Below are 16791 nucleotides of genomic sequence, written 5' to 3'. Positions count from 1 at the left end.
GGAACTAGCCGATTCTCCTCTGCACTTTGTGAACAATTGCCCTGCCTCTGAGAATTCCTGGAAGGGCTTCTCTTGTCTTTCCCATGCTTTAGTTGGCCCAGGCAGACCTGATGTTACATGGCGGTAGGTGGGAATACACCCTCGAGTGCCAGGAGGCTTGGGTTCTCTGGGACGTCAGGGTTCATCCTGGTGGGGCTCATTTCACGCATAAGCTTAGGTTGGCTTTGTGGCTCTTTTTTCCCCCATTCTCTTCAGTGAGTGACTTTTGAGTGTGTGTTCTTTCTGTGGAGTGATAAAAACCGAACTGCTTATGCTAGCAGCCATGCATGACTCCCAGCTCAAAGCTTGTATTGCTCTTTCCTCCTTTTTCGCCCCCCCCACCCCCCCACAAATACTTTTACATAAAACGTGTTCTCTGGACAAGGCTTGTCCCCTTCTCAGTAGGGTGCTTTCTTTTTTTTTGACTTTAGAATAAATTCAAATTTCCGTCTCCAGATTGCGGGACCCACAATTGCTCCTTTTGGAAACTTTGCTTAAATACTAGCATATTTGGAAGATCTTCTAACCCTCCCACGGCCTCATCATTCCTGAACCTGTGGACTGGAGCAGTCCTGAAGGTTACGGGGAGGCAGCTGCGTTTCTGAACTCGGGGATATCAAACCCACATTTTCACATCAGGGGTGATGGATGGTAAGGCAGAGCAGGGTGGGCCCTGCCACCCCCTGGAGCTAGCTAGCCTTGCGACGGGCTCTAGGCAAATTAAGATGCCTTTGAGCCTCAGTTTCTTTATATGTAAAATGAGGCTCAGAAATTATACCTGTAAAGCACCAGGCAGCAGCGCATGGGGCACATAACAGATCCACAAGAAACTGCAACTATCACGATGAGGGTGGTGACAGTGGTGAAGATTTCAGGGAAGCCTGACGTCTCAGGCAGGGCTGGCAATCGGGTGGGTTTAGTGGAGACAACTCAATCTACATGGTCACACAAGCCAGCCACTCCCCAAATGATTTCCTCAGGGACACTTGAGAAGCACCTTAAAAAAAAAATTACCCACATGCACAGAAAAGCGATGAGATGCCGTGATTTTCCTGCTCTTCCTTTAACCTGAACCAAAATCTGAGTCTTTGCAGAAAGGAAAGGTGAGAGCATCAATTTTCCTTTTCGTTCTAAAGCAGAACTCCTCAGAGGCCTGGTGCTATAAATCTAAGAGTATAATTTATTCTTTCTCTAAGCCCTGTGTAAAATAAGAATAATACTGACAGGTTTACATTTAAAAAGAAATCAAATGTGGAGAATCTAGGCCTGAAGTGGGGGAAAGCATGTGGGCTTAGAGTCACACATCTGGGTTTGAGTTCAGACCCCGCCCTCCTCACTAGCCACATGGTTTGGGAGAAGCTGCTTTACTTTTCTATACCTTGGTTTCTTCACCTGTAGAGTGGGGATAAGACCTGCTACTTGTAGGACATATTGGGGATGAGATTACATATGCAACATGCCTAGCGTGGTCCTGAGCACATAGTAGGTATGCCAATGGTGGAGTAGATCAGGGACTCCAGCTCTGTTGTGTTGAGGAGGAGCTGGGGAAGAGGCTTCCCTGCCTGTGCAGAGCGACTGAGCTTTTATTCCGGTGGCGTCCACTGCAGGCTCAGTCTGAAAGAAGGCGTGGCCAACTCCAAGGTCTGTGGACTCCAGAGGGAGCTGTGAGGACCGCCCTGATGGCCCTGGGCCGGTCCCAGGAAGCTCATCCTCCTCTTTGTCTGGGTGATTCAGGCAGGGTTTTGAACAGAGTCCTTGTGATGGAGGAGAAGCCCAGGGTGGTCTTCTTCCCTGGGTTCCCCTCCCTGTAAACTGAACATCCAGCATTTAAAAAAAATCTTTATTGAAGTATAGTTGATTTACAATGTGGTGTTAATTTCTGCTGTACAGCAAAGTGGCTCAATTATACATATAATATATATTCTTTTTTTCATATTCTTTTCCATTATGGTTTATCACAGGATACTGCATATAGATCCTTGTGCTACACAGTAGGACCTTGTTGTTGTCTTTTTTTTTTTTGGCTGCAACACGCAGCTTGCAGGATCTTGCCCCGAACCTGGGCCACCACAGTGAAAGCCCGGAATCCTAACCCCTAGGCCACCAGGGAAGTCCCAGGACCTTGTTGTTTATCCCTCCTATGTACAATAGTTCGCATCTGCTAATCTCAAACTCCCAATCCTTCCCTCCCCCAACCCCCTCCCCCTTGGCAACCACAAGTCTGTTCTCTATGTCTGTGAGTCTGTTTCTCTTTTGTAGATATCTGAACATCCAGCATTTAAAATGGACTCAAACCCCACTTGCTCACAGCCAACTCCCTTGGCCCATCCAAAGCCCTCTCAGACAATAACGCTACTCAAGGGGAAGTCAATTATTTAAAACCTTTATTAATGCTTGGAGAAAGATAATGCAGTGTGACAATGTACAGGTCCTGCTGCCTAAATCCATAACAGAAACAGATATTATGACTTAGCAAGCTCACGTGGTGCCAATGCTGAGATCGGATGAGGGTTGTTCTTCCTTAGGAAATGGGCCCTGGAAGCATTGTTTTCCCATGTTGTTCTAACGAAGACTTTTCCTTCGTTCGAGTTGAAATTTCTCTCCGTGTGTGTGTGTGTGTGTGTGTGTGTGTGTGTGTGTGTGTGTCAAAGTATGACTATAGCTCTGGGCTGGCGTTTTCTATTTTAGTTTTGAGTGTTAGCATTTCACTCTACTCAGACCTCTCACTTCAGAATAACAGGGCTATTTATTGATACAAAGGAGAGGTGTTTGGATCATCTTGTTAAGATGCAAGGCTCAAAATAAACATCATATCTTTATTTGGAATCCACATCCTTCCTCAAAGGAAGGCTCAAGAGCAAATTTGTATGAAGTACGAAGCCCCAAGTTGAGGGCCTATTTTTAAGGATGACTTTGCTTACATTTTAGATTGTACAAATGCCTCTGTCCATGCTTACAGGAATTTGGATTTTCCTCAGTTTTGAGATAAAGAATCTCAGCAATAAATACTATTGTAGGCTTCAAAACATTAGGAACCAGAATGCAAGGATTTCTACCTGACTTTTGAGAAGAGACAAAACAGTGGCATGAAAAATATACAACAGAGATCAGTGAGGGGGTTCAGATCAACATAGTAAGCAATTTTATGCCTTGGGGGAAAACACTGAGATAATAAATACAAATGACAAATATTTACAATAGAAGCAACACATGGGACGTCAGGAGCGAACACGTAAAACATTTACACTGAGGAAAACATAAAAGTGATGCCTTTCACCCATCCAGCCCAGGAGCCGGCGAACAAACGAACAGCTGACCCAGCAACGCGAGAGAATGTTATTGCCTCAGCATTTGAGTGATGTAAGGAAAACAGTCCACGTGCTGCGTGGCTTGAGACACGTTCTCAAGGCATAAGCAGTGAGGGCATCCACTGCTTATGTTCGTGGCTTGAACATAAACCGAACATGGTTTATGTTCGGTTGCCATGGCAGAGCCTGACACACCGGTCCTCCTCCCTCCGAGGGCAGAGCCGGATTAAGTGCACTGTCTCCTCCTCTTTCTGCAGCTCCAGCTCTCTCTAGGTGCTTCTCCCAGCCTTTTGTCTCCCTCCCCCGACACCCAAATGGCTTCTTTCCAACATGGATCGTGAAAGATTGGGGAAATGACGCTCCGGCACCATGTCCTGGCAGCAATGAGATTGGATTTGGGTTATATAAACACTAGCTGTGCTTTGGGTAAGGGCATTCTGTGGAACAAATCATTTTCGAGTAGATAAATTTAGCTTCTTTATCTCTGGCCTCAGGTTGCTTTCAGGGAAAGCTATGAGCTGATGTAAATGGAAGATGCAAGCTTTTTTGCCCAGCCGCTAGAACAGCAGTCAGCAAACTCAGGCCCAAGTGCCGAATCCAGTTGGGTCCCTGTTAAATCAAATTTTAATGGCGTGGAGCCAAGTCTATTTGGTATGTGCTGTCTACGTATGTCTGCTTTCAGGCGACAAAGGCTTAGTTGAGTAGCTGCAACAGAAACCACACAACGCGCCAAACTGAAAATAGTGTATTCCCTATCTGGACCTTTACAGAGAAGGTTTGCCGACCCCTGCTCTAGAAGGACCTGGCCCAGCACATCCATCCATTGTTTGCAGTACTGGGCTCCTGTCTGAGTACTGGCTGCAAGAAAGGATAAGCTTTAATTTGCAGCCTGTTGGGAAAGAGAAGTAAAGGCCTATCTCTGAAACCTCTTCAGTAGCCACAAGACATCCACTGCTGACGCTTTCTGTTCTAATCTTCTCCCTGTATCTTTACTTCTGTCTCTCCTCTCTGCCTTTCTTTTGTTTACTCTGACTCCTTTTCTTATTGCTAAATTTTCAATCTGGATCTGGGAAATCTCGTCCCTCAGCGATTTTCAGCAGTCTCCTCCATTTATGCAAAAGGTCGGCATTCCTTGGTGAAAATTACTGAGTAGTCCTTCTGTGTTCCCCTTTTCCATCCTCCAGCACGGAGAGGCCAGCTTTCCAACTTGGCCTCGTGGAATCCAGGGTACGGTGCTTTATCTGTCTTGGCTGAGGGTCAAGGTGAGATACCGAAATGCAAAAGGAAATCTGTCAAATGCACTCCTCCTGTGTGCATTTTCCTCCAGGTGTGGCTTTGCCCTAAGTGGCAATGAGCCCACGTCAGGCAGTCAGATGTACGGCTACACTGCTCTTTGATTCCTTTTAAAATAGCACTAAAAACAATTCAGCCCCCAAAGATGGGTTGTTTTTTGTTTTCCCTTGAGCTGGTTTTAATGACCCAGTTGCTTTGTTTGAAAGCTATTTATTTAGACGACAGATATGGAGATGTAACTGGATAAATAAAAAAAAAAGTGAAATCGAGACTTGAAGCAGTGGTTAAAATACAAACACACAGGGGCCACTCCCTCGGACAGGGTGCCCCAGACAGAACAATGGCTCAGAAATTACACTTAGAACCCTCACCCGCCCCTTCCCAAGTTGCTCCAAACCTCAAGGTCCCATGCAAGAAACTGGATTTGGTTTGGCACCAAGCACCCACACGGCCCCTGCTTCCTCTCCACCCTTCTCCTGATTCCCAGGGAGATCTTCACACCCACTCCTGCACCGGAATCCAGCTGCCCTCCACCAAGACAGCACCAGAAGCTGCGGTCTGGGCCGCGACCCAGCCCCGGGGGTCACCCCCGCCCCTCCCCATCGCCTCCCACAGCAGAGGGAACCGCAGGCTGCCGCCCAGGGGCTCCGCGGATGGAAAGAAGGCAAAGTTGCAATGAGGACGCCGGGTGGCTCCCTCCCTTCGGGATGTGCAGGTGCGGGACCCAGCGGGCACAACCGAACCCTCGCTGCTGCCCAGGGAGTCTCCGCTTCACCTGTTCATGCCGCTAACATACACCTCCATCAAGTCCGCAATCCCCATCAAATCCTGCGTGTGACATCCCCCCTCTTTAATGGCAAATGTTTTGGAATGTCCAGAGAGAAGAAAATGGACGGCGTGGAGGAAAGATTTCCCGGCCGGGCCTTTCGTTTCACCTCCGGATATCAGAATACTCAGACTGTTCATCCTCCCACTCGCTGCTTCCAGAAGTTCCCTGGGCCCCGTGGCCGGCCGCTCTACCCCGGGTGTGGGCGTTTGCGTGGCTCTTGCTACCTCGCTCGCCCTTGGCACCTCGGCGGGTCTCCTGACTGCTGGGCTCCGAGAGGTGGTGACCTGCTTCGCCGTGGTGGCCCCTGGAGACCTTGGCCCTGTGGCCCTGGAGCTGGCGCTCGGGAGGCGCCGTGGGAGGCCTCTGGATGGCCGAGGTGCAGAAACTCAAGATGGAGCACAGACTTCCCCAGTTCTGCTCACACTGAGCCTGGACGCTGTGCGTGATGGCCTCCTTCACCTCCTCCCCACAGGTCAGCAGCAGGTTCACCAGGTCCACGTAGGGTCTGGAGATTGAGAGAGAGACCCAGGATGCAGTACGCCTGCAGAGGGCAGGACCGATATACCAGGGGAGAGGGACGTGACCAAACGCTCGGCTTGGGTTTGGTTTGGTGGAAGATCTTTCTGGAACTACTTGAAGCCTTTACCCATATTCTTTGGAGTACTGGTCTCAACCAACATTGTCTCAACCATTATGTACCGGGCTCCATGCCAGGCATTGGAGAGAATTGGAGGCTGGGGAGAGAGCCTACTACAAGAAAAAGGGCCAGTGAGGGACTTCCTTGGTGGTCCTGTGGTTAGGAAGCCGCGCTTCCACTGCAGGGGGCCGGGTTCGATCCCTGGCTGGGGAACTAAGATCCCGCATGCCATGCACAAAAAAAAAGGGCCAGTGACAATTCACAGGTGCATATGCTAGAAGTCTAGGAAGAATCTCTGGGGAGGGGGGGGGCAAGAACACCAGCTGTGTGAATAAGAGGGCAGGGGAGCTCCGGGTCTGTTTAGGGTGTGCTAGCTAGGAGGATTTTAGCGGGAGTGGAGATGGGTCTTGGAGCCAGTGGGATACTTAGGCAAATGGTGAAGGGCCTTAAATACCAAACTGAGGAGTCTTTATGGCAGGGAAGCGAGGCTGGCTGGCTTTGCACGGGGTGTCCTTCTCCTAGGTGAGCTTTGTAAGTGAGACTCCCAAGAAACCATCTTACCCATGGTCTGTGTTTGCCCCTGGTTTGGGCTCATGGTGATAAAGGGTGTTTTGGGAAGTTTCTGGATGCACTCTCCTCTGTATCTGGAGGAGTCCGGAACAGGCAGAGAAGGCTGGGGGGATGTGAGTTCCCACAGAGCTCTTCCCCTCCTTGGTAGCAGAGGCTCAGGTGGGGGAGTGGCTGTCTAAGCCTCTCTATGCTTCCAATCTGGGCTTCCCCGCAACGGGAGATGAGGGAGGGGAGAGCTGGCTGAGAGGGGTCTACGTGCTTGGGACGAGAGCCAGCTGTCTGTGAAATAAGCACACTGGGATCCCAAGGGGAGGGCCAGTTGCTCAGGCCATCCCAGCTGCCCCGGGTTGTTCTTTAGGAAAGTGCTGGATGACCACGTCATGCAAACCTTCCTCCTGCGGGTGGGAGGTGTGTGCAGAAAACTGGAGCAGTGTGCCTGCTTCTTATATGTTGGGGCCCATCTGGCAAAAGGTACCCCCAGGCAATGGGCTCTCCTGGCCCACTCACTGAGCCTTTCTTACATCTCACTGGCCTTTTAAGATTCCCGAGGTGGGAGAGGGGTATGGAGTGTTCCATGTGGCTAACCAGCTTTCTTAAGCAGTCCTCACTGGCAGAACTTCTGGATATCTCTGATCACGAACATTGAAGCTCTGGGCCGTCCCTTTGGGCAGGAAATCACTCTGGAACCGTGAGATCATTTGTAAGAAGAAGAACAAGAATTTTTTCCTCTGTGAGCCCGGACCACCTGGGGGGCTGCATCATAGCGCATTTAATATTTTCTCCGCAAGTTGACAGTCGTCGCCAAGCAGGAAGAACAGATTGTGTTTTGAGACTTGTGAAGTAGTTTACTGCCATTTTTATGAATTAGTCCTCAAGTTGTAATTGCGTGAACTGTCCTCATTTCATCGATATAAAAAAGGAGACGAGGCGGGGGGAAAATGTGGCTTTGGAAGCTTCTGGGCTGGGAAGGCCTGGGGCTGGGCTGAGAGTAGAGAGGAGGACTGTTCTGGCTGATAGAGATCAAGCTGCCTTTTAAGGCCTACTTGATGCCTTCAGAGTCAGGGTCTGGGCACAGCTGATGGGCAGGGTGCTGAAACTCTCCAAGGCAGGCCCCTAGCCGTGACAAGGACAGTGATGACCTGTGTCTGCTTGAGTTAAGAGACGAGGGCATGGGGCAACACAAGGGAAATGTCCCTGCATGTCTGTTTCCTTCCATCTTTTGAAAACTAGCAACTGACTGCCTCAGGGAGGTCAGGGTCACCGAGTACGTCTGCTAGAGCAGCATCGGGATTTTAGCATCTGATCCTACCTGCCACCCCCTGGGGCTAGATGGGCAAATCGCGCAGGCTGAGCATCTGTCTTTTGGGGATGCTCTTCTTCACGTTTCTTTCCCCAGAGTAAGGGGAGGGGCCTCTTGGGAATGCACAGACTGCCTCTTGGCCTCCTTCGCCAGGGCGTCCTGCCCACCAGAGGAGCTCTCCGAATCCCGAGGCGGTCCCGGAAGGCTGGACTAGCCCACGCTCTCTTGTGCCCTCAGCGCTGTCGGCTGAGGAGAAAGCTGTGAACTGTGGGGAGGGCTGTGTGTTCATCTAAGCTTGTTCCGAGCTGGCATGGTGCCTTCTCCGGCTGCTAGCTCAGCCCGTGTCTAATGACAAAGCCCAGCTCTCTCCACTGGGCGTCAGCAAGGCTAAAAGATTTTTTAAAATACTTGGAGCGGGACGTGCCTGGAGGCTGCCAGCACTCAGTGACAGGGTGAGTGGTGGCCAAGCGGTTGATAGGGAGGAAGTGGGATGGGAAGGGGTGAGGGGAGCAGAGGGGAGTGGAGAGTTTGAAGGAAGCCCCTTTAACTGAACGTGTTTTGGGGTGGGTGAGGACCAGGTTGAGGGATGGGGGAGACGTGGATTCTGGAGTGACTGTGATTTCCTCCTCTGTAGAGGGAAGAGCAAATTCAGTTTTCATTTTCTTATCTGTGGCCAACGTCACACATTCTTAAATGGTCTTCTTGATATTTGGGGGACTGATGGGATCTTTGGTGTCCAAATCAGTTAAGATAGTTAAAAAACAAAAACGTCAGTTCAGCTTGAAGTACTAGTTGCCGCAGCGTGTAGTCGTGGCTTCAGAAGGGGAGGTAGTGGGGATCTGCGGGGAGCCAGAGGTGCCGGCTTAGCAGGAGGCAAGATGACTTGTACACAGTCACACTGAGAATTTAAGAAAATGGCCCAGGTTTGCTTTCGGGATGGACCACCAGCATTTCCAGAGCAGGCCTGGGTGGGGGCTATGTGTTGGCTCTAAATGATGTAAGGAGTCCTTTGGAAGTAAGGGTCCCGTGGCCCCATGGACCATGTTTCCGTAGAGGAGATGTCAGAAAGCCACAGTACTTTACCTCTCCTTAAATTCAAGGTGGGGAGGGTGGCGAAAAACCTCAAAACCTTCAGTTTCCCCACAGAAGACGTTTCTCCAGAAAGACAAAGTCTTCTTGGCTCCAAGAACGTACCATAGAATTAAAAACTTAGTGCCCCGTCATCCATTCTTGAGGCCAACAAACTATCTCTAAAGGATGACAGTGGGCTGAGGACAAATGAACTTCATGAGTTTCTCAGCCATGGGGTGTCTGCCTCTTGCAGGGGCACCTTGAAGGAAGGAAATTTCACAGCGCTCTGCTGGTGGAATGGGGCTGTTTCTGAGAAAAGGGAAAAATCCTGCCACATTTGGGGACCACTGAGCCTTTAGCTGGTCTAGGGGGGAGAACGCAGCCTAGGTTACAAGGAGGTTTGAGGTCTATTCCTGACAACTGGCTTCAGAATCACCAATTCCCAAGTTGAAAAGTAGGAATTGAACCTCAGAGTAAGACCTTTAACCTCTTAGCTTCACTTTCTTCCTCTGTTATATGAGGACAGTATTCTCTGGCTTGTAGCACTGTTGGGAAAGGTAAATGAGATAATCCAGGTAAAGTCTCTGGCCAAAGGGCCTGGCCCACTCAGAAAATGATAGTTATTGTTATTGCTATTGTTGTTGATGTTATTGTTGCTTTGTTTTTCTATAGGGATTTGGAAGAATAGAAAATATTTTATCAGGCATTAGTGTAGCTCAAGGAAAAGCCACATCGGTTTGCTCTTGGCAAGAGCTGCCGGCAGAGATTCATGGTGAATCTTATAATTCTAACACTGCACCAAGGGGTGCTGCAAGATACCTAGAGCCTCATAATCAAGTGGAAAGTGACAGGCGACGGTTGCCGTCCTCTGTGATCTAAGTGGTGTATGTGGGGGTGGGGAGTGGCCTGTTTAGCGACATAGCTGGGGGAGGCCATGGCACAAACTAAGGAGCAAGAGTTCATAAAATTGTACTGATTTGGCTCAGTGAGTCACTGTGTAAAGACTAACAGTGCTATGACTTGTACTGGACTGCTTAGCTAGTAGCTTACTTTCTGCTCTAAGTTCCCAAGGAAGGCGCCATTGTAACCTTCAGGGGCTACTGTGTTAGGAGCAATGACGTACCCACATGTTTTACTACTCTGCAAAATTTAGGATCCTATAGGGATGTTTTTTAAGGAAGGAGATGTCCTGGGTTTATGATCGAATTGCACGTCTTCCAATAAGTACGTTCCTATTTCCTCACTTTGGCATAAAGGTGTTTAGCTGATTAAAGTTTTCGTCATTTCTTTTGTATTTTCTCTGGGAGGGCGTTAATGTTAGAGAAGGTGAATTGGACCTTCTAAAGGGAAGGAGAGCTTATGGAGGCAGGAAAAAAAGCTATTGCTATGTAAGAGTGTAAGTCCTGGAGCCGGACCGCCTGGCTCCTTATCCTGGCTTTGCCTTTCATTGTCTGTGCGACCTTTACCGCAGTGAACCTCAGTTTTCTCATCTGTAAAATGGAGATGAGGATGGTACCTAGCTCACGGCGCTGTCATGTGGATCAAGTGAAAAATTCCTATGAAGCCCTTAGCACAATACCTGGCACTTAGTACATGCTCAATATATATGATCGGCTCTCGGCCGTCTGCCGGGGCACCTACATGGCTACTTGGAACACTCAGCACCGTTGGAATCTTGGCTGAGGGGAAGACGAAAGGTATTTCCGAGTTCTACACATCTCATGCTCGGTGAAAAGATTTACTGTGGCTACTGCTTAGGATTTCGAAACCGATGGTGGAAATTTCTTTTGCTTTTCCTGAAGGCCAGCTGGAAGGGGACTCCCAGGGAGTCAGTGCGCCGCTTTCTGAGGTAAACCACAACCTTCCTAGTTTGACAGGAGAGTTCAGCCTCTACAAGCCAGCCCCTCAAACCGAGGAAGACTCTCTTCCAGCCCCAGCAGGCCTCCCCTTCCTCTATCCTAGTTGCACCATTCCCTTCCCCCCACCCCCCTGCCCCCAGAGGGCAGCACTCACTCGTGCAGCAGTAAGTCCTTGAAGTGGATCATCTCCACCATCACCCGGGTGTTCTCCTGGGCGGCAGAGCACAGGTCGTGCTTGAGGTAGCATTCCCGCTGTAACTGGAACACCATCTCCTTGATGGCCGGGCACTTCCGGCTTATGCAGCTGAATCTGTGCCGCAGAGCGTGGGCCTTACACTTCAAGGCATCTTTGATGAAGGACTTGCCCTGAGAGCAGAGGGGACAGCGGAGGGAGAGGGGGGCGGAAGAGACCAGTCCTTGTTACACACTTTGACTTTTTTACCCTTTTTGGGCTTACAAGGGATTCTTCTGACAACTGAACTCCAACGCCCTGCCACACACGGACACCCTTGCAGGTGACAGGCTGAGGCTACATCAGGAGGTCCGTCCAGAGTGACGTGATACCCCTGCATTCGGCCCCAAAGGATGTTACTTGGGAGACAAACGCATCGGCCTCCTTTCTCCTGACCTGCTCTGCTAGCCTTCCTGGTCCTGGGCCTCCCATGGCCCTCCATCCTCAAGGTGGCCCACTGTTGGCCGTTTGGTGGCAACGCTTCTGGAACACAAAGGGGAATTTGGCCAGGCATAAATCCAGAACTCCTTGGTGGTGACCAGCAAGAGTTTTTCTCAAGTAGAAAGTGCCTGCTTGTCCAAATCTCACATCTTTCCTTGCTCCTTCTAGTGATGTCAAGATCGGGTGCTAGCTGGGCCTCCCTTCTCTGTCTCAGTGCCTCCTGCCACCCCCAACCCATACTCTCTCTTGCCTCCTCCTAGCCTTTAAGGAGGAGCATTCTTTTCCTTTTTGAAAGCAATTCGACTCCTTTAAACTGTTAGGGTTATTGCCTCTAAAAGGCCCGCCTGGCACACTGCCTGGCAGCATCTGGAGCCTGAACTGCCCAACTGACAGCCCCTCCCCCATGCTCCCGGCCTCTGAGTGGCGAAGGCAGCCAGGCATACATCTGGCCTACAGTTCTCTTTCCTGGCAACCCCATTAGATTGCTCTTATCCTAGAAAGGAGACAGCTGTTCGGGGTGTGGAGGCGAGCCCGGGCCGGCAGCTCCCTTATCAACCTCTCGGGGCAGAGAGGCACTGTGGGATACCTACCCAGGGATCCCCGCACCCCACTTACTATAGAAACAAGCTGTCGTTGGAGAGGTCACCCCCTGTTTTTAGACAAGCCCGGACGTACCGGAGTTGAGAAAGTAAATGGGTTTAGGTTGGAAGTGGGAAGCCAGCCAGCATGTTTATTTCAGTTCTCTCCTTTAGAAGCAGTTAAAATGTCTACAGATAGTGTCTGATCACTGAAAAACCACCTCCCCATAGCCCCCTTTCCTCTGACTCTCCAGTGGGAGCCAAATAGGATGGAGGGTAGGGTGTGCCACTTTATTAAGTAGTTATGGGCTGAGATCTGACTTGAAAGGGATGCTTCTAACTTGAGAACACGCTGCTGTTGGTTGAGAAAAAAAAAGGAAGATTAATGTACGCGCGGGCTGCAGTAATATGCTCTGGTATTCTTCCCTGACATCCTGTGGGATTGCCCTGAAATACACATCTTTCCTCCGGATTTCCTATTACGTTTCCTAATTCCAGTTAATCCAGAAGGGATGCTGTATTAGGGAGTCTCAAGGAGTTCAAACGTTCTATTCCTCTTTCCTTCCCCGGTTTCTGTTTCCCCTGCTGCCACCCCACATCCTCTGTAGGGGAGGCTGCCAGCCCTGTCACATTGCTTTCTGGTTCCCAGGCGTTGCTTTGTCAGGCTCTCTACAGGATGTCAGTACAGGGTGACTGGTGATGTTCATAAATCACACCTAAACTGTTGGCCTCATCCAAACACTGTCATGGCTCTCCAATGAATTGGGAGAGGAAGTCTGTAACCACTGCAGGGTACTTCATAGTGCATCTACGGGCTGGGGAGGACATGAAGGAGATGAGCCTAATACTCCACTCCATCTGAAATGTGTTTGGAGCGTGGGCACTGGAGCCGTAAAGTTGCTTGTTGGGTTCTTTTCCTGCCCACACAGCAACCGGGCTTTACCCTGGGGACCCTGGGATAACTGAAGTGGGTCAGGCCCTGACTATATTTATTATATAGAGCAGGACTCATTCAGGGTTCAGACCTCTCAGGTTGGGAAAGGAGGATCTGCTACTTGGGAGGGAGAAAAGTCTGCTCTTCTGGAGGCCCTGATTTATCCATGCTGCCTGCCCACATGCCCTCTAAATTTATTTATTTATTTATTTATTTTTGGCTGCGTTGGGTCTTCGTTGCTGCGCGTGGGCTTTCTCTAGTTGCGACGAGCGGGGGCTACTCTTTGATGCGGTGCGCGGGCGTCTCACTGCGGTGGCTTCTCTTGTTGTGGAGCACGGGCTCCAGAGCGCAGGCTCAGTAGCTGCGGCGCACGGGCTTAGTTGCTCCGCGGCATGTGGGAATCTTCCCTGACCAGGGATTGAACCCGTGTCCCCTGCATTGGCAGGTGGATTCTTAACCACTGCGCCATCAGGGAAGTCCCCCACATGCCCTCTAGGACATGATGAATTTCTACAAATTTTGTGTCCCTTTTATTCTTGAAAATAGCTTTCGGCACGGTCAGTTGGCGTCCCTGCCCTTCCCCCCTCAACGTACTGCTCCTAAATGTGATGGGCCTTGCAGACCGGGTTCTGGGTAGCCAGACATCCTTAGGTGTCCCTTCGAAGGTGTTTATTATTTATTATGACTTTTGTCTTCTCTGCTAAGAATCCTCAGATAAGTGTTCAACTTGGTCTCCGTTCCACTCTGTGTGTGGAGACACAGTTGAAGAGTGGAGAAAGATTTAGCCTACATGACAGGTCCAGAAAGCTGAACACCAGGAGTGGAGTGGGGAGTCACTGGCATCCTGCTGTTCACCTAGAAGGTCTCTGGCAAGTGCTAAAACCCACCATGACGATCAGCTAAGAAAATCTGTTAACAAGTCTTTCCGATGAACATTTCGATCACGCTACGCTAACACAAAACATTCTTGGCGCTCAATATGGTTTTTTACCTGGGCATCAAATTTTCCAGCGTTGTGCAGAAAAGTCATGCAAATTCCATGTAAGCCCCGTATCTCACAAGAGTTGTTCTCGAAACATTCAAACACGCCACACCCCACATCTCCAGCGTTGACCAAGCAGTGCTGGATTTCCGCTAAAATGAGAATTACATACAATCATATACAAAATTCTCAGCCATGCTGGGGAGTGCAGAGAGGCGGGTTGAAATAAAAGTAATGACTAAAAGAAAATTTAAGAAAAAAAGTTAGAAGTGACTATTTCAGGATCTAAAAAACCAGGGAAAGAAAATTTCATCACTTAATCTACTTATGAAAATGTATTTGTAAATATTTGTAAAAAATTAGCCAAACCTACATTGCGAAAGTCACAATTTGAAGTTAGGTCTGAACACTCCATTTTTCATCCTTCTCATCTTATTAAAGTATTTGTGGGAATACTTAGTTTGAAAGCATAAGATATTTCAGCTTTCTAAACCCACAGACAAAAATAAAATTTCAACCGATTAGCTTGCTCTTTCCCTTCTGTACTTCATCAATGAAATACCCTTCTCTACTTGGATGAAGCTGCTGCTATTAAATCAAGGCCATTTCCTTCCTGACCCCCAAATGAAAGCGTCCAAAAAGCAGTTTCAATTCAGCTTTATGATTCAACGTCTAAAAATCAAAACAAAATTCCTATTAAGGCAGCGCCTCCAAACCATCCGCATTAAAAATACCAGGCTAGGGAAGCTGCGGTTTGCAAGCAAGCTCAGGAATAGAGTCAGATGGGGGCTAGTCTGCAGAAACGCAACCTTCGCAGTTAGAGGCTCCTTTTAAACAGAGATCCGGGGTGAGCTGTCGCTTCATCCCCTAGAATTCCCGCGACCCGGGAGTTTGCTGCCCTCCTTCGCAGAATGTGGCCCTAATTCGTCTCTGTGAAAGGACAGGCTGAGAGGGAGTTAACTGTCAGGCTGCCGCGCGCAAAGTCTGTCTTCCTTCCCTCCCCCTACCCAATTCCTTGACTTAAACCAACCACAAAATTACATCAGAAAAGTATATTTTGGAAGAAGGGCGGGGTCGGAGGAGATAATCCACATTCAGATTAAATCTGCGGAGAGAACGAGGGGCGTGTATTTATTGAGGGTCACCAACTAGCGAAAATCACGTTCGATTCTCAGGGAAAGCTCTGGGACTTTCCCTGAGGAGAGGGTGGGCGAGGGTCCTAGCATGAGTGGCGCGCGGGCCGCGGGTGCTGGGACCCGCCTATGGAGGTGGGAGACTCCCGGATGACCCCACGCGCGGCCCCGGCGCGCCGGCCAGGAGCGCGCAGGGCCGCGATTCACTCGCTCCGGGCGTCGCTAATGGGCACTCGTGCATTCCTGCTCGTGCGGTGAGCGCACGCACGCCGCCCCCGGGTTCGCAGGCCCCCTAAATAAAGGGAGGGCCGTGAAGAGCGAAGGAGCTGTAGGCAGATTTTCTTCCTCTCCAGGAGGCTGGGAAAAGGGCCAGCCCCGAGCCCTGCACGCCTGGCTGTGCTCGGCAGCTTGTGGGTGAGCGGAGAGCCGGTCGAGCAGCTGCGGCGCACGGTTCGGGCCGTGTCACCATTTCTTCCCTTGCTGACCTGCCCTGGAGCTGGGGACGGCGGCAGCACCGCAGAGGTACGCTTTTGCGCCACCCGCCCCTACCCGTTCCGAAAGGAATGCCCCCTAAGGGGAAAGTTCAAAATGCAATTTGCCTCGCCTACAAAGTTCTCGGATGTCGGGCATCTTTTGAGGAAGGGGAGAAGCGGTCCTGCCGCGGCCCGCCGGCTGGGAAGAGAAGTTCTCCGGGTTCAGGGCGCAGCCCCGCTCCGGAGACCCTCCGTGCCTCCCGCAAGCCGGTCAGGATGGAGCAGGGAGCTTTGAACCGGACCGGGGACTCCGGAGCCGGCACTGGCCGCGTCAGGCGCTGCTTCATTTACCCTCGACCCAGGGAGGACAGCAACAAGTCCTGCCCCAGCCATTTCATCACCCTGCCAGCACGTGCGGATTCCGGGCGCGCGGAGCCCGGCGCGGACCTCGCTTTGCCTCGCGCTTTCCTTTGCACGTCCTACGCCACCCCAAGAGTTTGCGCGGCCCAGGGTGGGCGCCCGGTTCCGGGCGAAGCGCCCGGGGCGCTCTGCGTGGGTGCCGGGTGTCTTCTCCCAGCAGCTCCCCGCCGCTGGGGCGCACGCACTTACCTGTGTTCTGCAAGGACAGACGGCCTTTCTGCTGGGATCCCCTGTCTTGGGGACCTTCGGGCGGATTGGTGGCGTCGGTCCCTCGCGCCGGGTCGAAGGTAGCCAACACCAAAGCCAGGGTCACGAACTGGCGCAGCCGCTCGGCACACATGGTTCTTGGTGTAAACCTCCCGCCCGGAGACCTGGATTCTTTGTGCTCCCCTCCTCCTCTTCCTCCTCCTTCGCCGCTTCCCCTCCTCCTCCCACTCTTCCTCCTCGCTCGCCTTTTCCCTCCTTGCGGCCGCGGCTCGGATAGAGGTTACCCAGCGCCCTCCCGTAGCTCTCTGGAGAGCATGTGACCAGGCCGTTAGCGGCGCCGCGAGTGCCCGGCAATGGCAGGGATGGTGCCTCAAATATCCCTGGACGCTCTGGTGTCACTTGAATGAAGGAGTCGAGCAGGTGTTGTCCCGGCGGCTGGACCAATCCGAGACCCCCGCCCGTTTGACAACACGGTCGGGAGGCGT

General features: G+C 51.0%; 1 protein-coding gene across 1 annotated transcript; it reads right to left on the bottom strand.

Annotated features, from left to right (window-relative positions):
- Positions 1–2406: 2406 nt before the first annotated feature.
- Positions 2407–16682, bottom strand: STC2 (stanniocalcin 2). The gene is made up of 4 exons (XM_082456558.1): positions 16289–16682; positions 14083–14225; positions 11061–11272; positions 2407–5974 (listed from the first exon to the last, which is right to left on the bottom strand). Exons 1-4 carry the CDS (start codon positions 16437–16439, stop codon positions 5572–5574), a joined length of 909 nt encoding a protein of 302 aa, XP_082312684.1. The 5' UTR covers positions 16440–16682; the 3' UTR covers positions 2407–5571.
- Positions 16683–16791: the final 109 nt, after the last annotated feature.

The sequence above is a fragment of the Balaenoptera physalus genome (genome assembly GCF_965194825.1).
Source record: "Balaenoptera physalus genome assembly, chromosome: 3".
Classification (NCBI taxonomy): Eukaryota; Metazoa; Chordata; class Mammalia; order Artiodactyla; family Balaenopteridae; genus Balaenoptera; species Balaenoptera physalus.
This window is presented reverse-complemented; position numbering and strand designations above follow the sequence as displayed.